General features: G+C 41.4%; 1 protein-coding gene across 3 annotated transcripts in view; it reads right to left on the reverse strand.

Moving 5' to 3' along the window:
- MTMR7 (myotubularin related protein 7) overlaps window positions 1-17,181 on the reverse strand; it is a 40,934-nt gene that overhangs the window by 17,558 nt on the left and 6,195 nt on the right. For all 3 annotated transcript variants that reach the window (XM_083458232.1, XM_083458231.1, XM_083458233.1), the window contains exons 2-6: window positions 10,708-10,830; window positions 9,581-9,743; window positions 4,727-4,884; window positions 3,735-3,863; window positions 2,702-2,836 (exon numbers count right to left, since the gene is read on the reverse strand). In XM_083458232.1, coding sequence (XP_083314358.1) covers window positions 2,702-2,836; window positions 3,735-3,863; window positions 4,727-4,884; window positions 9,581-9,743; window positions 10,708-10,830 — 708 coding nt within the window. The remainder of the gene's footprint in view (window positions 1-2,701; window positions 2,837-3,734; window positions 3,864-4,726; window positions 4,885-9,580; window positions 9,744-10,707; window positions 10,831-17,181) is intronic.

The following is a 17,181-nucleotide window of genomic DNA, read 5'->3' on the forward strand; positions in this document are numbered from 1 at the left end:
AGGCTTTTATATTTTTCAGCCCTCAGGTCTTTATTCCAACCTTACTCCGAGTGCTAATCAAGACGTACGCTCTGTGTTTTATCTTCACAATGACCCTAGAAGGTGCGTTAGGCTGAGAGCTAATGACTTGCCCATGGTTCCCCAGTGAGCTTGGTGGCAGAGCGCGGATGTGAGCTCAGTACCCTACAGACTAAATCATACACCCTAACTACTGTGCCAGAAATGGTTCTCAATTGTCATTACAACCCGCAGTGCAATTTGGGGTGGCAACACTTTGGAGCAATCAAATTTTGCAAGGATAGCTGGGGTCCTCTGCCTACAGGCTGTCAGGGGCTAGACCATGAGTAGGCAAACTAAGGCCCCAGGGCTGGATCCAGGCCAATCACCTTCTCAATCAGGACTTAGAATAGGGGAGACAAAGCAAGGGTGGGACTTTACTTAGAGCAACGCCATTTCTAGAGAGAGACTGCATTCCTTTGTCTCTTGCTGTGATTATTGAACAAACTAATAGCTAATAACTCTTCCATTTTTTATCTGCTTCTTTGCTGCCACCGGGGGAGGGATCTGACACAGGAACACAACTGAATCTCAAACACACACAATCCCTGTCAGTTAGGGCCAAACCACCTGGTGTTGGGACAGAAGTACCCACTTCTCATGGTCCCTAAACGTAACTTTTCAGTGGCTCCAATCCACAAGATATCCTCCTTGATACCCTGAAGAGCCACTGCAAATCAGCATCAACAATACTGTGCTAGAAAGACCAATAGCCTGACTCACTAGAAGGGAAATTCCTATGCTCCAATATGGACTACCATCCCAAACTTATCTGGGCTGTGATCGAGAGACCCAACTGGGATGCAAATTGGAAAGTAAGCCCCATTGAACTCAACGGGCTTACTTCTAAGTACATATATTTCTAGATTTGCACCCGCTCATTTTTCCTGGTGGCCACATCAAGCCTGCTGCAATCCGCCGCCCCCCATGCTAGAAAGTGATGGCGTGCTGAGAACTGGCTGTAACATATATTGATGGATGCTTATTTCGATGCAAGTGGCGTCAGAAAACTAAAACAGCAGCTGTATCTTTGGCAGCAAAATAATCACGACGGCCTTTCCAACCAACAAAACATTTATACTTTTCTCTCAGCACCTATGATTGTGGTTAGCACCTACCCAGTCCTCGTGGCGTAATGCCCGTTCCATATATTATTGTTGCTACTTTAAAAGGGGAGAGCATGAAAATAAAATACAATGGCTATTTTTTTGTAGTTGCATTAACATTTATTTCTGTGCTGTTGAAGCAAAGTCTGCTTTTAACATCACAATATATCCAGAAGATGGCACTATCTCTACAGTACCGCAGTGGATTTACATGAATATGCTGATTGGCTCTCAGATGTTGAATTTTTGATGGCCTGCGTTGATTTGCTAGGGTGAGTTAATTAGTAATAAACACTTTTTTAAAGTGAGGTAACTCAGGAAGTTTTATGATTTTGTAGGCACAGCACAGAAGAAAAATTTCAACTTACTGACAAAATAAGAAACTTTATCACAAGTTGAAGAGAGAAGAGACCCTTCCATTCTGGGCCCTTCTGCTTCCAATGTTAACTTTGTCAAATCTATCAGAGATAAGGATGCATCCTTATCTCAGATGCATTCAAAAAGAGAAATCAGTGGCAGATTTGCAGTTCTGACCACAGTGCAAGTAAACTGTGCCAAAACTCACACCAGAATCCAATGCATTCTACTGCAGGTCTGAATGGCTTTCCTGATGATAGTTAAGTTCAAGGGCTCTTATTGTATTTATAGCATTGGTGTTATAGCAATTGCCCACAACCAAGTTAGAATGTTTGCTAGCATTCCGTGACAGCACAGAATGACCACCAGTCAAGTAATGGCACAATGTAGAGAGCTCATAGCATCAGGCAGCTGTAAAATTATTCTGCTGCAAGTCTGTCTGTACTGACCTGTAGTGATCAGGTTTGAGACAAGTAGTTGGCAAAGGAGAGGGAGGGAGTCTGATTGTACTACCTGATACTTTCTACCTGGCATTAACTGGAGTTGGGGAGTCGGCTGCACAAGTTACTCTCTATCCACTGGTCTTTCAATGGAAAGCAAATCTTGCTGAATTGCCCCCCAATCAGGGAAGTTGGGAGTGCTCAACAATCTGATGATGCCCATGACTACATGCTACAGCATTCTACTTCAAAGGTACTTTATTTTGCAATATGGAAGAAGAAATCAAATTGTGCGGTAGCCTTTGCCGGATATTTGAAAGAACACACATACAATAAGCTTGCATACTTCAGTGCTGGGCCATTCTCCTAAGATGCTGATTCTGCCACAATGTGAAGTCATGGAGCTACATGTAACATCCTCTGGGTCCAGTGCCCCCCCCCCCAGGCTTCAGTAACATATAATTTATAAAGCATAGCCTCAGGACTATTTGTTTGCTGTTCCTCTAACTCCAGAACTCACAACAAAAGAGCTAAGTAAAACCATATTTCCATCTTCTGAGATTTGTAGCAGCAAGTTCACAAGGCACTTCAAGGCCACCCAGTGCTATCCAACTCATTCAGATGACCTCTGACATACTTCTACAGGCATGCTATTGTAGATCTTCTGAGACGCGCCAGGCTGTAATCAGCATTAGCCACCACAAAATAAGCACATACACCACAGAGTGCAAATTTTCTCACTTTTGGCCGTGTATCAACAACATAGATGAAATCACTTCCTGGATTTGCCTTCCTGATCGACTGAAGCATCTGTTCGTCTTCAAGGCATCGGGCACTGAAGCCCGAGAGAGGCTGGCTACTCCTGCATATGGAAGCCTGTGAGGAAACAAAAGCAGAGACAGAAATATTCAAGTTAACACGTTTAGCTCGGCCAAAGGGAATTTACCATCTAGAAATGGAAAACAAACCCCCCAGACGCTTGCCACTTGAAAAGTAAAAATCTAGCCTATATCAGGGTTAAGCACAGAACCGCTTTGTAAACCCCTTTGAGGTTTTCTACACTCAAGTGGTATATAAGTTTTATGAAATAAATAAATAAAACGAACCTCAACGAGGCTCTCTTCTTCTCCCCCTCCCCTAGCATATCTGCCGGTTTCAAGGAAGCACCTATTATGCACCTCAACTGCATTCCCACCCATGATTCAAGACCCAGGCAAAGGATTCAGCATTAATATCCCCAGAGGCTCTGTAAGAACTCTCTCCTTGTGCATCTCCCGACCCTTACGTTGCAGGTACTACAAATATATGAGGTTGTAGAAGTGCATAAGTGATGCCTCCCCTCCAGTGCCTCCAGTGCTTCTCCCTCCAATGGGGAAGAGAGACTGACAGCACTTTTGCTTGTGTCCCCAAGTGAGAAGCTATGGAGCTTATTAAGGTGCATAGAGATGGAAGGGGCATTGCAGGTGATCAAATCCAACTCCCTGCTTGATGCAATTATCTTATTTATTTATTTATTTATTTATTTATTTTTCTATGTGCGGACAAAAGAAACAAAAAAGAATTGACAGTGTTAACAAAAGGAGCCATAGCACACACAAAAAACCCATACTTCAAAAACACTCTAATGAACGATATATTTTAACCAAATTTCAAATGCATTTTCTTTGTTTATTTGATGTAATTATCATTTGTCCCTCGTGGTTTTTAGCTAATAGAAAATGAAGAGTCAGTCCAAGTGAAATAAATCATTGAAAAGCTTTAGTCCCTCACTTACGTTATTTTGCTTGTAGTAATATGAAAGTGCTGGGAAACGCCTCCTGCTGCGGAATTTAGAGCTTCCCATAATGATGTGGGCAGTGGCTGATTTTGGCACATACACTTCGGTGGGGTAAGAGTCACAGACCTGTCCAAAAGCAGAAGCAGAAGGAAATCAAGATGAGTTTCTTGAAGCAGAACATAGCATGATCTTCTGGAAGACTCACCTAAGGATAATTTCAAAGGGCCTCACAAATAGTCAAACTACATGTGCTCAGTATGCTTAAGAAAAAGCCAAGCAAAAAATAACTGAACAAAGTTTGAAAGCTTGCACTCTCTCACATAAAACACAAATTCCCTATTTCCTGAATAAGAGTGTTTTATATGTTAGACCTAGATGTTTTCCCATGCTCTGATGCACCACCCAAAACCCTTTCTGCATCCTCCTGAAAGCTTTCTGTTAAAGAACTCAAACATTCTGTTAAGTGAACTCAAAAATTTCCTTTACTTCCAGAAGCAGCACTCAATTGAATGATGGGGGGAGAAAAGCAAAGCATGATGAGATTGTGTCACACAACTTCTTTGTTCTCTGGCCCAGTTCAGACATCACAATGTTGCTCTAATAAATTATGGTTTATCAGCCAAATAACAAACCATGTGCCCATGCACTCCCACACTGCTCAACCACTATCCTCCTGTACCCAGCTTTGACGTTTATATCCTGGTTTTTAAAACCACTTTCCCATAATGTCCAAAGAGGGGAAATGGTTTCTTCTGGCAGTGTTTAAACCACAGTTTGGATGTCACAGGAAACTGTGGTTTAACAAGGCCAAGGTGTAAGACCCAAAGCTGAGGGCATGAGAGAAGAGCACATGAGCACACAACTCCATAAACCATCATGCCTGAATTGGGTCACTTAGTTACCAGGCTAATGCAGGGATGGTAAGTGGTCACTGTTGTCCTTTGTGTTCCACATTATCAAGTACCGCACCTTTGGTTGCAGCAACTCACCCTGTAATCTCTATTGACATCACTGAGCTGCCAGTAATTATTTGGGACCCCCATCCGATTATATTCTTCCTTCATGTTTGTCAGATTCCAACCTTGCTCTCGCTCTTCTTTGTTTAGCTTGGGGTTGAAGGAAAAACAGTACAACTCTTCATATTTAACTGAAGGACAGGGAAAAAGAGACACACACACTATTTATCCATTTGATTTATTATGATTGCATCACAAATACCAACTTTTATTCGCTTAGTTATGCCAGCTGTCACATTTTTCAAAGATGATAACCAATGAAGCTTGCACTTCGTTAGGGAGGACTGCACTTGTGTATATGAATAATCCAGATGGGATTTCAAACAAGCTCTGTATGCTGTCTGTCCAGACACTTTACAGCCAAACTTTGCAGACAGCTAACCTTTTCCCTGATTGGGAGGGGAGGCAGGCAGGGTGTCTGATGTTAAGAGCTGCATTTCTTGCTCTTGTGTTTTATCCAGATTGCTTGTTCCATTAGCAGCGTGTCATTTGATTCATTTGCTCAGACCACCGCTTTGATGTGCCATGCTTGCTCCATTTTTCTCCTACTGGTACTATGTAACTTGGGCTGCAAGCATACAGGTGGCCAGAGGCCAGTTGAGTGGCTCCGGAATGCACATCAGTACCACTCTACTGATGGAACAGGCCAATGGCCCATCTAGTCCAGCATATTGTTCTCACGGTGGCCGACCAGATGCCTATGGGAAGCTCTCAAGCAGGTCCTGAATGGAACAGTGCTCTCCCCACTTGTGATTCCAAGCAAATGGTCTTCATACTGCCTCCTACAGTGAATGCATGTTGAGGCAGGATCCAAAGTCTCCTAGTACCTCAACATACTGCAGGACTAAAGAACTAAACCAGCCCTAGAGAGGGAAACCAAAACACATTGTGTCAGGGAAATAAGAAAAAGCCATCTTCACTTCCTACAAGGCTCACGTTGAGCCAGGAGGGCAACATGAAGTAGACATGAGCTCTGGCACGGATTCTCATGGAAAGACACTTCCATAGAACTGCTCTGCCCACGGTGAAGGAAGATTGAAGGAAGTTTAAAGACTATCTACAGAAAAACTATAAGATAATGAATGTTTGATGACACCAGATTGAATGTAAAAGGTTATTAGTAAAAAGTTTAAAGATTACAAAAGATCAAATATATTAAGATATAAGGAAATGTAACTATATTAAGATATTAAAACTATGATAAAATTAAATTAAGACAGAGGGAAGGAATTTGCTGACAGAATATATGATCTGGAATACAGAGAAGGAAGGTCTGGGGAGGTCGGAGAAATAAGTTAATGCAAAGAATATAATGAGGATAAAAATTGTTTTATTTTTTCTATTTTTCTTTTTTATATTTTTCATTGTCTTGTGTTTACATGTTATTGTATTTTTCTATTTTTTGTTGTGTTGTGTGTTTTTTAGATATTTATGGCTCACCTTTGTATTCAACAACAGAAGACGCACAACAGGATGAAACAGATTTAAAGAGCAACTGCACACCAACATAATAACAACAAAATAAAGGAATACAACAACTGTAATACAATTACTTAAAATAGTCATAACCAACTATTTTGAGTAAAAGTGTTCCGGCAAGTCAACTGACAGCATTATGACCATCAGCTGATGAAGATCCCAACCCAGCTAAGTTGATGGCGTAAGGCACTATAATTCTACTATCCTTACTTTATTATTGCTAACTTTCCCCCACGTTTTATTCCCTCACTTAACTTCACATTTAAATAGGACTTAATTTCTGTACAGTGGTACCTCGCAAGACGGATGTCTCGCAAGACGAAAGAGTTTTTTGTTTTTTGAGTTGCTTCGCAAGACGAATTTCCCTATGGGCTTGCTTCGCAAGACGGAAACGTCTTGCGCCTTTTTCTTAAAACCGTCAATGCATTTCCTATGGGAAACCGTGCTTCGCAAGACGAAAAATTCACAAGACGAAAAAACTCACAGAACGAATTAATTTCGTCTTGCGAGGCACCACTGTACTACAAAGTGCACAGCCACTTTGGCGAGGTGGGGATCGGCTAAGCTACTGCCTCTTCTCTTTCCTTTGACCTTAAGAGTGTGTATCGCACACTCCGTTACGATGAAATAAGGGGGAGAGAGCACCTTAGCCAACTGTTTTATGTTCAGGAGGACTGACGCAGTTAGACTGTTATCTACAGGAAATGGCTTAGTAGATTACAGCAGGATCTTCCAGCAGAAACCTGACATCAGACTACCATTGGTCACCTGTGAACCCTACCACAGTGAAGGCAGATCCAGAAGCAAACAGAGAGAATTCAGCTTTGGTCCATCCTGTTCTATAACAGTAGGAAACAATTAACTGGATGTTATGGGTTAATCTCTTTCAAATGTTGTCATTGGGGGCAGGGTAGGGAGGCTTGCGGCAAGGCAAGGTACCAGTCACAGGTGACCTTCAGGTTCCTTCCTTCCCTACAATTTTATGAATTGATGTCCCATAAAATGGCCAGAACACAACTAACAGGATTGCCATGTGTGATAAACCCAAAGCAAATAAAGGGCTCTTGCAACAGCTAAGTCCCTTATACGCAGATGCTTGCAACATGCTCAGAATGGGAGGAGAGGTCTTCTTGTGGATCAGGAATTAGTTAAGTAGCAGGAAGCAGAAGGGAGGAATAAATGGACAGTTTTCCGAATGATGTAGAAAATGGAGTCCCTCAAGGATCAGCAATGGGCCATGTGCTTTTTAATTTGTTCATAAACAATCTCTAGTTAGGAGTGAGCTGTGAAGTTGTCAAGTTTGCTGATGATACTAAATTGTTTGGGGTTGTGAAAATGAAAAGAGATTGTGCTCAAAAAGAGCCTCTCCAAACTGAGTTAATGGGTGGTAAAATGGCAAATGAAGTCCCATGTAAACAAGCGTAAAGCAATGCATGTCAGTGCAATAAATGAACGGTAGCTCCAGTTCCCAGGATTCTTTGGGGGAAGCCACAAGTTAAAGTGGAACAAATGTGCTTTACATGTATGTATGGTGTGAAGTCTCTGCACCCTACGAAAGCTTCTCCAGTGTCATCCATAAAGAAGTAAAGTGAATCCATCTGTGTGAATTACTTGCCATATCAGGATCAGCCAGCCAAATTGGATTTGGCACTAGAAGTGTATCCAAGCGCTGGTGCCATCTTACTTCTCAAAAGCAAAACAGAAAAATCCTGCAGCACCTTAAAGGCAAAGAGTTGCAGACAACCTATGTCCCATTCAAAGTAGATCCATTAAAGTTAATGGCCATGACTAATTCAGGTCCACTACATTTCAATGGTTCTACTGTGAGCATAACGTAAAATACAACCCAAGCAAAATAAGGTGCCCTAAGTCTGTTATTTTTGCTGCAGACTAATATGCCTATATAGCACTATTGAAAAAACTTACTTCACTTTATTGCTTTCAATGGGATGCAGTTATATCAATAGTCAAGTGCATCTGGTTACACATAAATGCCCATTTTAAGTGTGACTAGAGAAGGATTAGAGTATGTAGATGGATACAACTAGTAATCTATGTTGTACAAAAGGAGTGCTGTATACAAGAAATGGAGAGGAAATTAATCCATAAACTTTCAGAACATTAAACCATAATTCAAAAAATAGATGAGGGCAGGGTTTGAACAGTTTCTGGAACTCAAACTTTTCTGCCTCCATCTGTTTATTGTCATGGCATGGGTTTATGTACACTGTTCCATCTGTTTATGTACATTGTTATATTTAACCTGGGGGGAAATATCTCAAGTAGAAAGATCTGGCTGGAATTTTGACGTGTATTTGTTCACCAGCGTCCAAAACGTGCATTAAAGTCATCCATTACACCGGCTCACATCACTGGCTAGGAGCTCTCACAGCTAGATCAAGTTAGAACAAACAACGTCCTATTTTCAGTTTAAGGCTTTATCAACAGTTCAGTCACAAAGTGTGAGGTGCAAAGCTTATTCATATTTGCAGGTTATTGGAAGTGCTTGACACAGTTGGCAGGAATGAGGAACATGGTGGGATGTCGCTAGAACCACCTGTCACAACCTAAGCAGAAAGAGTTCTCAAATCTTCCTCAATAATACTTTTCCGGAAGTTCACAGCCTCCAGACACCAGCCACTAAACCCTTACATATTTCCTTGCTCACATTATTATTTCCTCAAAGGGGACTTTCTCCAGCCCCTTGATCATGTTGGTTTCCCCTTTCTACACCTTTTCCAGTCTACAAAATCCTTTGTTGTTTTTGCTGCAACACAGCTACACCTCTGAATATCTGTAAAAAGGAAACACCTTAGTGCTGTGCCAAAACTAAATTCAGGCCCAGTCTGCAGGTTTACAGAACAAGAGGATGAGAAATAAAGTTCTAAATCAGCTGTGTAAATGTGCTGATTGGTATTAAAAGATTAATAGAGCTAAGTAGGAAAAAACTAAAAATAATAAAATGAAGGGTCCCTGTCCCATGGACCTGCAAGGAGAAAGAGAAATAGTGAAATAATGGCCAGAGAGTTATGGGCAAAACCAGAGATGAGCATGACCATGAATGGCTAAAGAGAAGAGAGATGAATGAAATGATCATCAAATGCTGAAAGGAGATGCCTTTTCTACAACTGTGCCATCAGATGGCACAGAGCTTTTTTGAAAGACAGCAAACAGATATTGCATTGTTTGTACACTGGGTGAAAGAGAACAGCCTCCTCAGCATCAGGGTGTTTTTTTCCTTTTTCTTTTTACAAACTGCATGACAGCAATCCACCACAAGATAAATAAGAGAGAGCATTTGTTCAGGCTAATTTCCAGATTGTATCCTTCTGAACTTCCATTCCATACCTGGGCGTGCCAGACGGATTAAAGATATGTAAACATCATGGCAATCTCTTTCTTGAGGCATGATGAACTGGATGTTCTGAAAATTCTTGCAGCGAATCAGCAAAGGACAACCAGTTGCCGCTGTAGCCTGCTTTTCGATAGACGAGATTTGACTGTGAAGAACCTGAAAAGGAGAAACAACTTTTTTGACTATGGTGTGTGTGTGTGTGTGTGTGAAGACACCTTGAACTCTGCCAAGGAAAAGTGGGGTGCAAATGTTTTAAATAAATAATAAATAAATGTTTCAAATAACCAAACAGCAACAAAACACTTGCAACTTTAAAAGAATACAACACAGCCCACTTTGACCATGTGCATTAATGCATGCAATGTTCCAATGTGAAAGAGGGAGCAAGGCATTGGACAATACGCTGTTGTGATGCAGAAGAAAGACAGAGTCTTGAACCAGTACATATGAGCTCTGCATCAGCGTTGTGGTGAACTCCCCATAACGAAGAGCTGAAACTTACACAGTACATTCCACTTCCAGTCTGAAGCTCCCTGTTGACCAGGTAGGGCTGGAAAAGTCCCCTGTCTGAAACCCTGCACAGTCGCTGTCGGTCTGTAGAGTGGAGGCAGCCAACATGGTGGCCCCAAATGCTGCTGGACTATAACTTCCCCAAGACCCAGCCAGCATGGCAAATGGTCAGGGATTATGGGAGTCATGGTTCAGCAACATCTAAGTGGGCATAACGTTAGCTACCCCTGGTGTAGACAATACCAAACTAGATGGACTCAGTGTAAGGCAGATTCCCATGTTCCTAGATTTTGAGCTTTCTCTGGTACATTTGCTGCCATCGCAACAAACTCAATGGTCTGGCTGTTCCTTATGCATACCCATTATGTTCTATGCGTACATATAATCCAGTCTTGACTTAAAAGTCTGTGTACATTGCACACAGACTTTTAAAAATCAATGGAGAGGACAAATTAGCCAACTTTACGGAATGCATTCACGGATATATCCACTCCCTTTTAATTTGTTCGGCATACGTTTGTAGGGCATTTTGCAGTTATAAAAATAAAACCAGAGTTGTAGAAATTACTTTCATAGGATTCACAGAGCTGTAATATAGAAATTGCCATACCCACGTCTCTTTACGGGTGTCTGACTCATTTTCTACAAAGATCACATGAGTGGCTGTTAGATACAGTGTCCCTAATGCAGCCCTTTTAGAAGATATTCCATCAATCAAGCGGACATTTTCCACCTAAAAGAGAGAGAGAGAGCATAACCAAGCAGTTCAATACTTCCAATAAAATAGAAAAATAAAAAATTCTATAAAATTCAATGAAACTGTTTTTCTGTTGCCATTTATGTTAAACATGCCAATCTTTTTCCACTGTTTAAAAGTAGCAAGATGAAAGAGACTAGAAGACATAGAAAAGAGTATTAATTTTACATCCCAAATTTACTTTTCGTTTATGTATTTTCTTTGTTATTTGCTTATAAGGCTTACATTAAACAATATGCAAATTAAAAATACCATCCAACATTAAAAACAAACTGACATAAAATGTATCAAACTATATATAAAACCAATTGTGGCAAGATTTATTTATTAATAGAGAGTCAAAGATACAAACTAGAAAGAACATAATCAAAGTAAAGTCAGTAGTTTTCAAACAAATATAAGTAATATAATTACATGCTAAAATTGGGTGATAAAATTACATGTCTGTATACAATGGATGGCATTCAACTATGTTTTACTCAAAGTAGATCCACTGAAATTAATGTACCTAATTTAGTCATGTTCATGATTTCCAGGGAGTCTACTCCAAGTAAAATACCACCCATTGTTCATAATCATTTAGTCATACTCAGAGCTTTTTTTCCAAAAAAAAATTGTTTAGGGGTACTCTCATTTCCCTACTCATACTGAAATACAGTGGTACCTTGGGTTAAGTACTTAATTCGTTCTGGAGGTCTGTTCTTAACCTGAAACTGTTCTTAACCTGAAGCACCACTTTAGCTAATGGGGCCTCCTGCTGCCGCCGCACCGCCGGAGCACAATTTCTGTTCTCATCCTGAAGCAAAGTTCTTAACCCAAGGTACTATTTCTGGGTTAGCAGAGTCTGTAACCTGAAGCGTATGTAACCTGAAACGTATGTAACCCGAGGTACCACTGTACTGCCTCTCAATGAGGCCAAACTTATCGATTCACAAAATGTTTAGGGGTACCCCTGCGTACCCCCAGGAAAAAAAGCACTGGTTATACTTAATTTTTGACTAACAGGAATGAGTGGCTGCCAGCTTTTGTACTTTGCAAAATAAAATTTGTGAAAATCTCAATAAAACTATCAATAACAACTTTTGTAAAAATGGCAAGATGCAATCTGATTGGTACAGCCTTGGTTCTGCTTGCCTCTGACTGGACCTGACATTAATCATAATTCTGTGCAGCCCATTACAGCAGATACACCCATATTTTCTAATGAACTTTTCTTTTGTTTTCTTTTTTAAATAAGTATACTAAAGATGAGTTATATTCATATTTGCTCCATACACATATCAGGATTTCTGAAACAGAAAAGGGGTAAAATACTTATACACAAATTCCACCTCAACCACATCACATGAGACAAAGCAGCTAACAAATTTAACAATTATTCATAACCTAGCTACAAAGACATCTAAAGGATTATCATGTTTTTAAGAGCCTATTCAGAGCTCAAGGTAGGTGGGGATTTGAAAAAGCTAAAATTAACTTCTGCCAAGCTAACCAAATAGATCTATGGAGTGTTTCTGTATGCTCTGTGGTTTTATTTGAGCTAAATTCTCATGCCTTTATGACAGCTCATCCTTGCCCTTTTCTCTACTGAGAATCTACTTTGGTAACAAATGAGTTAAGAGTGGAACTCCAGGACGTGACCCAGTTTTGGGGTTTTTTAATAGTATAATGATTCACTGACTTCTTGGCTAGTTCTTATGAGACCTACGTCTTGGCTAGTTCTTCAGTGACCTATGTCAAGAGCTGGCTGCAGAAAGCAGAAAGCTAAACCACTTTGAAGACACAGATTTTCTAGCAAGCTCTGGCCTCTGGGAACTATTTTTGTGCATCTCACATCATTCCCAGTGGAGAAACAAACTGTGCGATGTCAGCTCAAAATTCACCCTTAAGGCAGCTTAGTGCCAGATCATCAAAGTACTTTAGGCCAATAGGAGCACTGAAAAGAACAAAGTTTGCTCTGCAGTGTACATTCAATAGTGACTTAGCTGGAGACACAAACTGCACTAATTAGGAGTCTAAAGGTAAAGGTAAAGGTAAAGGGATCCCTGACCGTTAGGTCCAGTCGCAGACAACTCTGGAGTTGTGGCACTCATCTTGCTTTACTGGCCGAGGGAGCCGGCGTACAGCTTCCGGGTCATGTGGCCAGCATGACTAAGCCGCTTCTGACAAACCAGAGCAGCGCACGGAAACATCGTTTACCTTCCCGCCAGAGTGGTACCTATTTATCTACTTGCACTTCATGCTTTCGAACTGCTAAGTTGGCAGGAGCAGGGACCAAGCAACGGGAGCTCACCCCGTCACAGGGATTCGAACCGCCGACCTTCTGTTTGGCAAGCCCTGGGCTCTGTGGTTTAACCCACAGCACCACCCGCACCCCCAAACTAGGAGTCTAGTGTTAAATGAAAAAAATATTCAGTTATATATTTGCATATCCCCATAATTTTTACTAAATATACATTTTTTTATAAATTAAGAGACCATTTTCAGTTCAAAAAATAAATCCAACCAATCATTGTCAGAATGGAAGTCCCTAATCCAAGAGCACATTAGAATCAAAATAGTCAGAAAACATTCAAGAGAGAATGCTTTTCAGGAGTGGCCAGCAGCTAGGGGAGGTGCCATGGACCTTGCCTCTCTACAGCACCACTGCTTCCACATACTGGGTAGGGCAGAGCAATTTGGTGAAAAAAGGTGGGGCAGGCACACCAGCATAGCCAATCCAGTGCTCCCACGGTAACAATCTCGCTGCCACCTTCCCCAGTAGTCAATGCTGCCCCTTCTCTCCTGGAGCCATTGACATTTTACATGTATCTTACTGATTAATTAACTAAATCTTTAGCCGTAGATGGTGCTCAATGGTTAGGAACTGTGCAGAAACACCTACTGAAATTGGTATCAGCAGCAACCAGAGAGAATACTTTGAAGGTTTGAAGTCACATTTATTTACTGTAGAATTAATGTGACTTAAACATCAAACCTTCAAAGTATTCTCTCCGATTGTCAGAGAAGAGATATGGACATGTCACAGATTCTGGAAGCCCATCTTCGAAGAATGTAGTGAAATTTTGGAGTAATAATCTGTGAACTGCAATTGGCTTTGATTTCTGGTTTTAGAAATGCGCAATACAAGGAAGTGGTGACTTTCTGTGGGGTCGGGGCACCAAACAAGTGGGCAAAAATGGAAGAAAAGGTCTTTCATTAAATGATTCGTAAGGATATGTGAGGCAAACCACTCTCAATGAAAGCTGGACTTGATATGGGATAAGATACCACCAAAGCTGTACATTTTTAAATTGTTTTCATTTTAAGCAAGACTTTGTACCACATGATATGCCAATGCTTGGGTTGTGTCGTTTGCCTTGGATCCAACTTCTAAATTATTTGTAAGCCATCTTGTTACTACATGATTGTGTGCTCAGAATTTGAGGTGTAGGACAGGTTAGCATGTCTTGGGGGTCCCAATGAGGAGGCTCGCAGGCCAGAGGTTCCCCACCCCTATTGCAGAGGTATCAGAGATCATGGTGCCAGGTCCCTTGAGCGATCGCCTACGCACACAAATCGCAACTGACTGAAGTATTTATTAAAAGTCATGTCTGTCCATCATGATATATTTTCCTCCATGACCTTGGTTGCTGTGGGCTAAAAGGAGCAAAGAGGGCATTAAGCAGAAAACAGTCAAGGGATTTATGGTGTCTATGGCAACCCCTTACATGATATATATAAAGTGGATCCAAATTCAACACAACACTTTTTAGAAAAAAGGGAAAGAAGGCAAAATATAGAAGTTAAAGGGAATGCAAAATTGCAAACAGATGTAAGGCACTTTCAGAGGATAAATTTAAAATCTGACCTTCTGAACAAGGCTGTTGGGAGGTCATTCAAGAAAAGGGATGTTGTATTTGGGAAAGGGATAGGCAAGTCCTCAAGTTAAGATAACTGCAAAGCACTTTCTAGATATGCTGAATGCACGTTAAATGCCTGTGAAGGTTTTATGGCTGCAGTCAAATTGTGTTGGGTGTTCCAAGACATTATGTGTCCCTAAGTATATTTTATACTTGTTGAATGAACCTTGATTGTGGATCTAGTTTTAAAAAGGCATGGAAAATGCAATAACTTGTTTTGTCACTGTGACAAGAGACTGCCAGTCATACAGCGGTTGCAAGGCAGTACAACAGCAATCTGGATAACATTGCTTACAGTCAGCCAACCTTGTTTGGAAAATAGGATTATACAATTGAGGATTCACACATCTGATTAAAACAAGCACAAAACTAGCGACTTAGACTTGTGTCTTCTCCAAGTGAGAACAATGCAGATTCCTGATTAAATTCTACTCTAGGAGACTGATAAGGAAGAAAAAACATTAGCGCCGAGCCAGAGGGGGCGTGGGGGAGAAGCATAGCTGAGAGACAGTTGGGTGTCCAAGAGGAATAGTCATGCTGTCTTTTTCCTCAGATGACCCCAAGCTCTCATCACTAGACTAACAGCAGGAAGTTATGAGACTGAATAGATGGATGATGAGAATCTTCTAGCCCCAAGTGCTAATAAGTAGGACATAGAGCACTCTGTAAGCAAGGTCAGCCAGATAGCACCACAAATTATATTTCTCTCCACTGTGAAACACAGGAAACCAGAATCTGCCATTTAGAAAGGTTTCTGAGCTCTGAGGTACAGGCAAGGGGTTGCTTCCACACTGTCACTGTTTTCATAGAATCATAGAATCATAGAATCATAGAGTTGGAAGAGACCACAAGGGTCATCGAGTCCAACCCCCTGCCAAGCAGGAAACACCATCAGAGCACTCCTGACATATGGTTGTCAAGCCTCTGCTTAAAGACCTCCAAAGAAGGAGACTCCACCACACTCCTTGGCAGCAAATTCCACTGTCGAACAGCTCTTACTGTCAGGAAGTTCTTCCTAATGTTTAGGTGGAATCTTCTTTCTTGTAGTTTGTATCCATTGCTCCGTGTCCGCTTCTCTGGAGCAGCAGAAAACAACCTTTCTCCCTCCTCTATGTGACATCCTTTTATATATTTGAACATGGCTATCATATCACCCCTTAACCTCCTCTTCTCCAGGCTAAACATGCCCAGCTCCCTTAGCCGATCCTCATAAGGCATTGTTTCCAGGCCTTTGACCATTTTGGTTGCCCTCCTCTGTACACGTTCTAGTTTGTCAGTGTCCTTCTTGAACTGTGGTGCCCAGAACTGGACACAGTACTCCAGGTGAGGTCTGACCAGAGCAGAATACAGTGGCACTATAACTTCCCTTGATCTAGATGCTATACTCCTATTGATGCAGCCCAGAATTGCATTGGCTTTTTTAGCTGCCGCGTCACACTGTTGGCTCATGTTAAGTTTGTGGTCAACCAAGACTCCTAGATCCTTTTCACATGTACTGCTCTCAAGCCAGGTGTCACCCATCTTGTATTTGTGCCTCTCATTTTTTTTGCCCAAGTGCAATACTTTACATTTCTCCCTGTTAAAATTCATCTTGTTTGTTTTGGCCCAGTTCTCTAATCTGTCAAGGTCGTTTTGAAGTGTGATCCTGTCTTCTGGGGTGTTAGCCACCCCTCCCAGTTTGGTGTCATCTGCAAATTTGATCAGGATGCCCTTGAGTCCATCCTCCAAGTCGTTGATAAAGATGTTGAATAAGACCGGGCCCAAGACAGAACCCTGTGGCACCCCACTAGTCACTCTTCTCCAGGATGAAGAGGAACCATTGATGAGCACCCTTTGGGTCCGGTCAGTCAGCCAGTTACAAATCCACTGAGTGGTAGCATAGTCAAGACCGCATTTTACCAGCTTCTTTACAAGAATATCATGGGGCACCTTGTCAAATGCCTTGCTGAAATCAAGGTAGACTACATCCACTGCGTTCCCTTCATCTACTAGGCTTGTAATTCTGTCAAAAAATGAGATCAGGTTAGTCTGACATGACTTATTTTTCAGAAATCCATGCTGACTATTGGTGATCACAGCATTCCTTTCTAGGTGCTCACAGATTGTTTGCTTAATGATCTGCTCCAGAATCTTCCCTGGTATTGATGTTAGACTGACTGGGCGGTAATTATTTGGGTCCTCTCTTTTCCCCTTTTTGAAAATAGGGACAACATTTGCCCTCCTCCAGTCTGCTGGGACTTCGCCTGTTCTCCAGGAACTCTCAAAGATGACTGCCAGTGGTTCTGAGATCACATCTGCCAGTTCTTTTAATACTCTTGGATGCAGTTCATCTGGCCCTGGAGACTTGAATACATCTAAACTAGCCAAGTATTCTTGTACTATCTCCTTAGTTATTCTGGGCTGTGTTTCCTCTGCTGAATCATTT

Source organism: Podarcis tiliguerta, assembly GCF_965153285.1.
Source record: "Podarcis tiliguerta genome assembly, chromosome: 9".
NCBI lineage: Eukaryota > Metazoa > Chordata > Lepidosauria > Squamata > Lacertidae > Podarcis > Podarcis tiliguerta.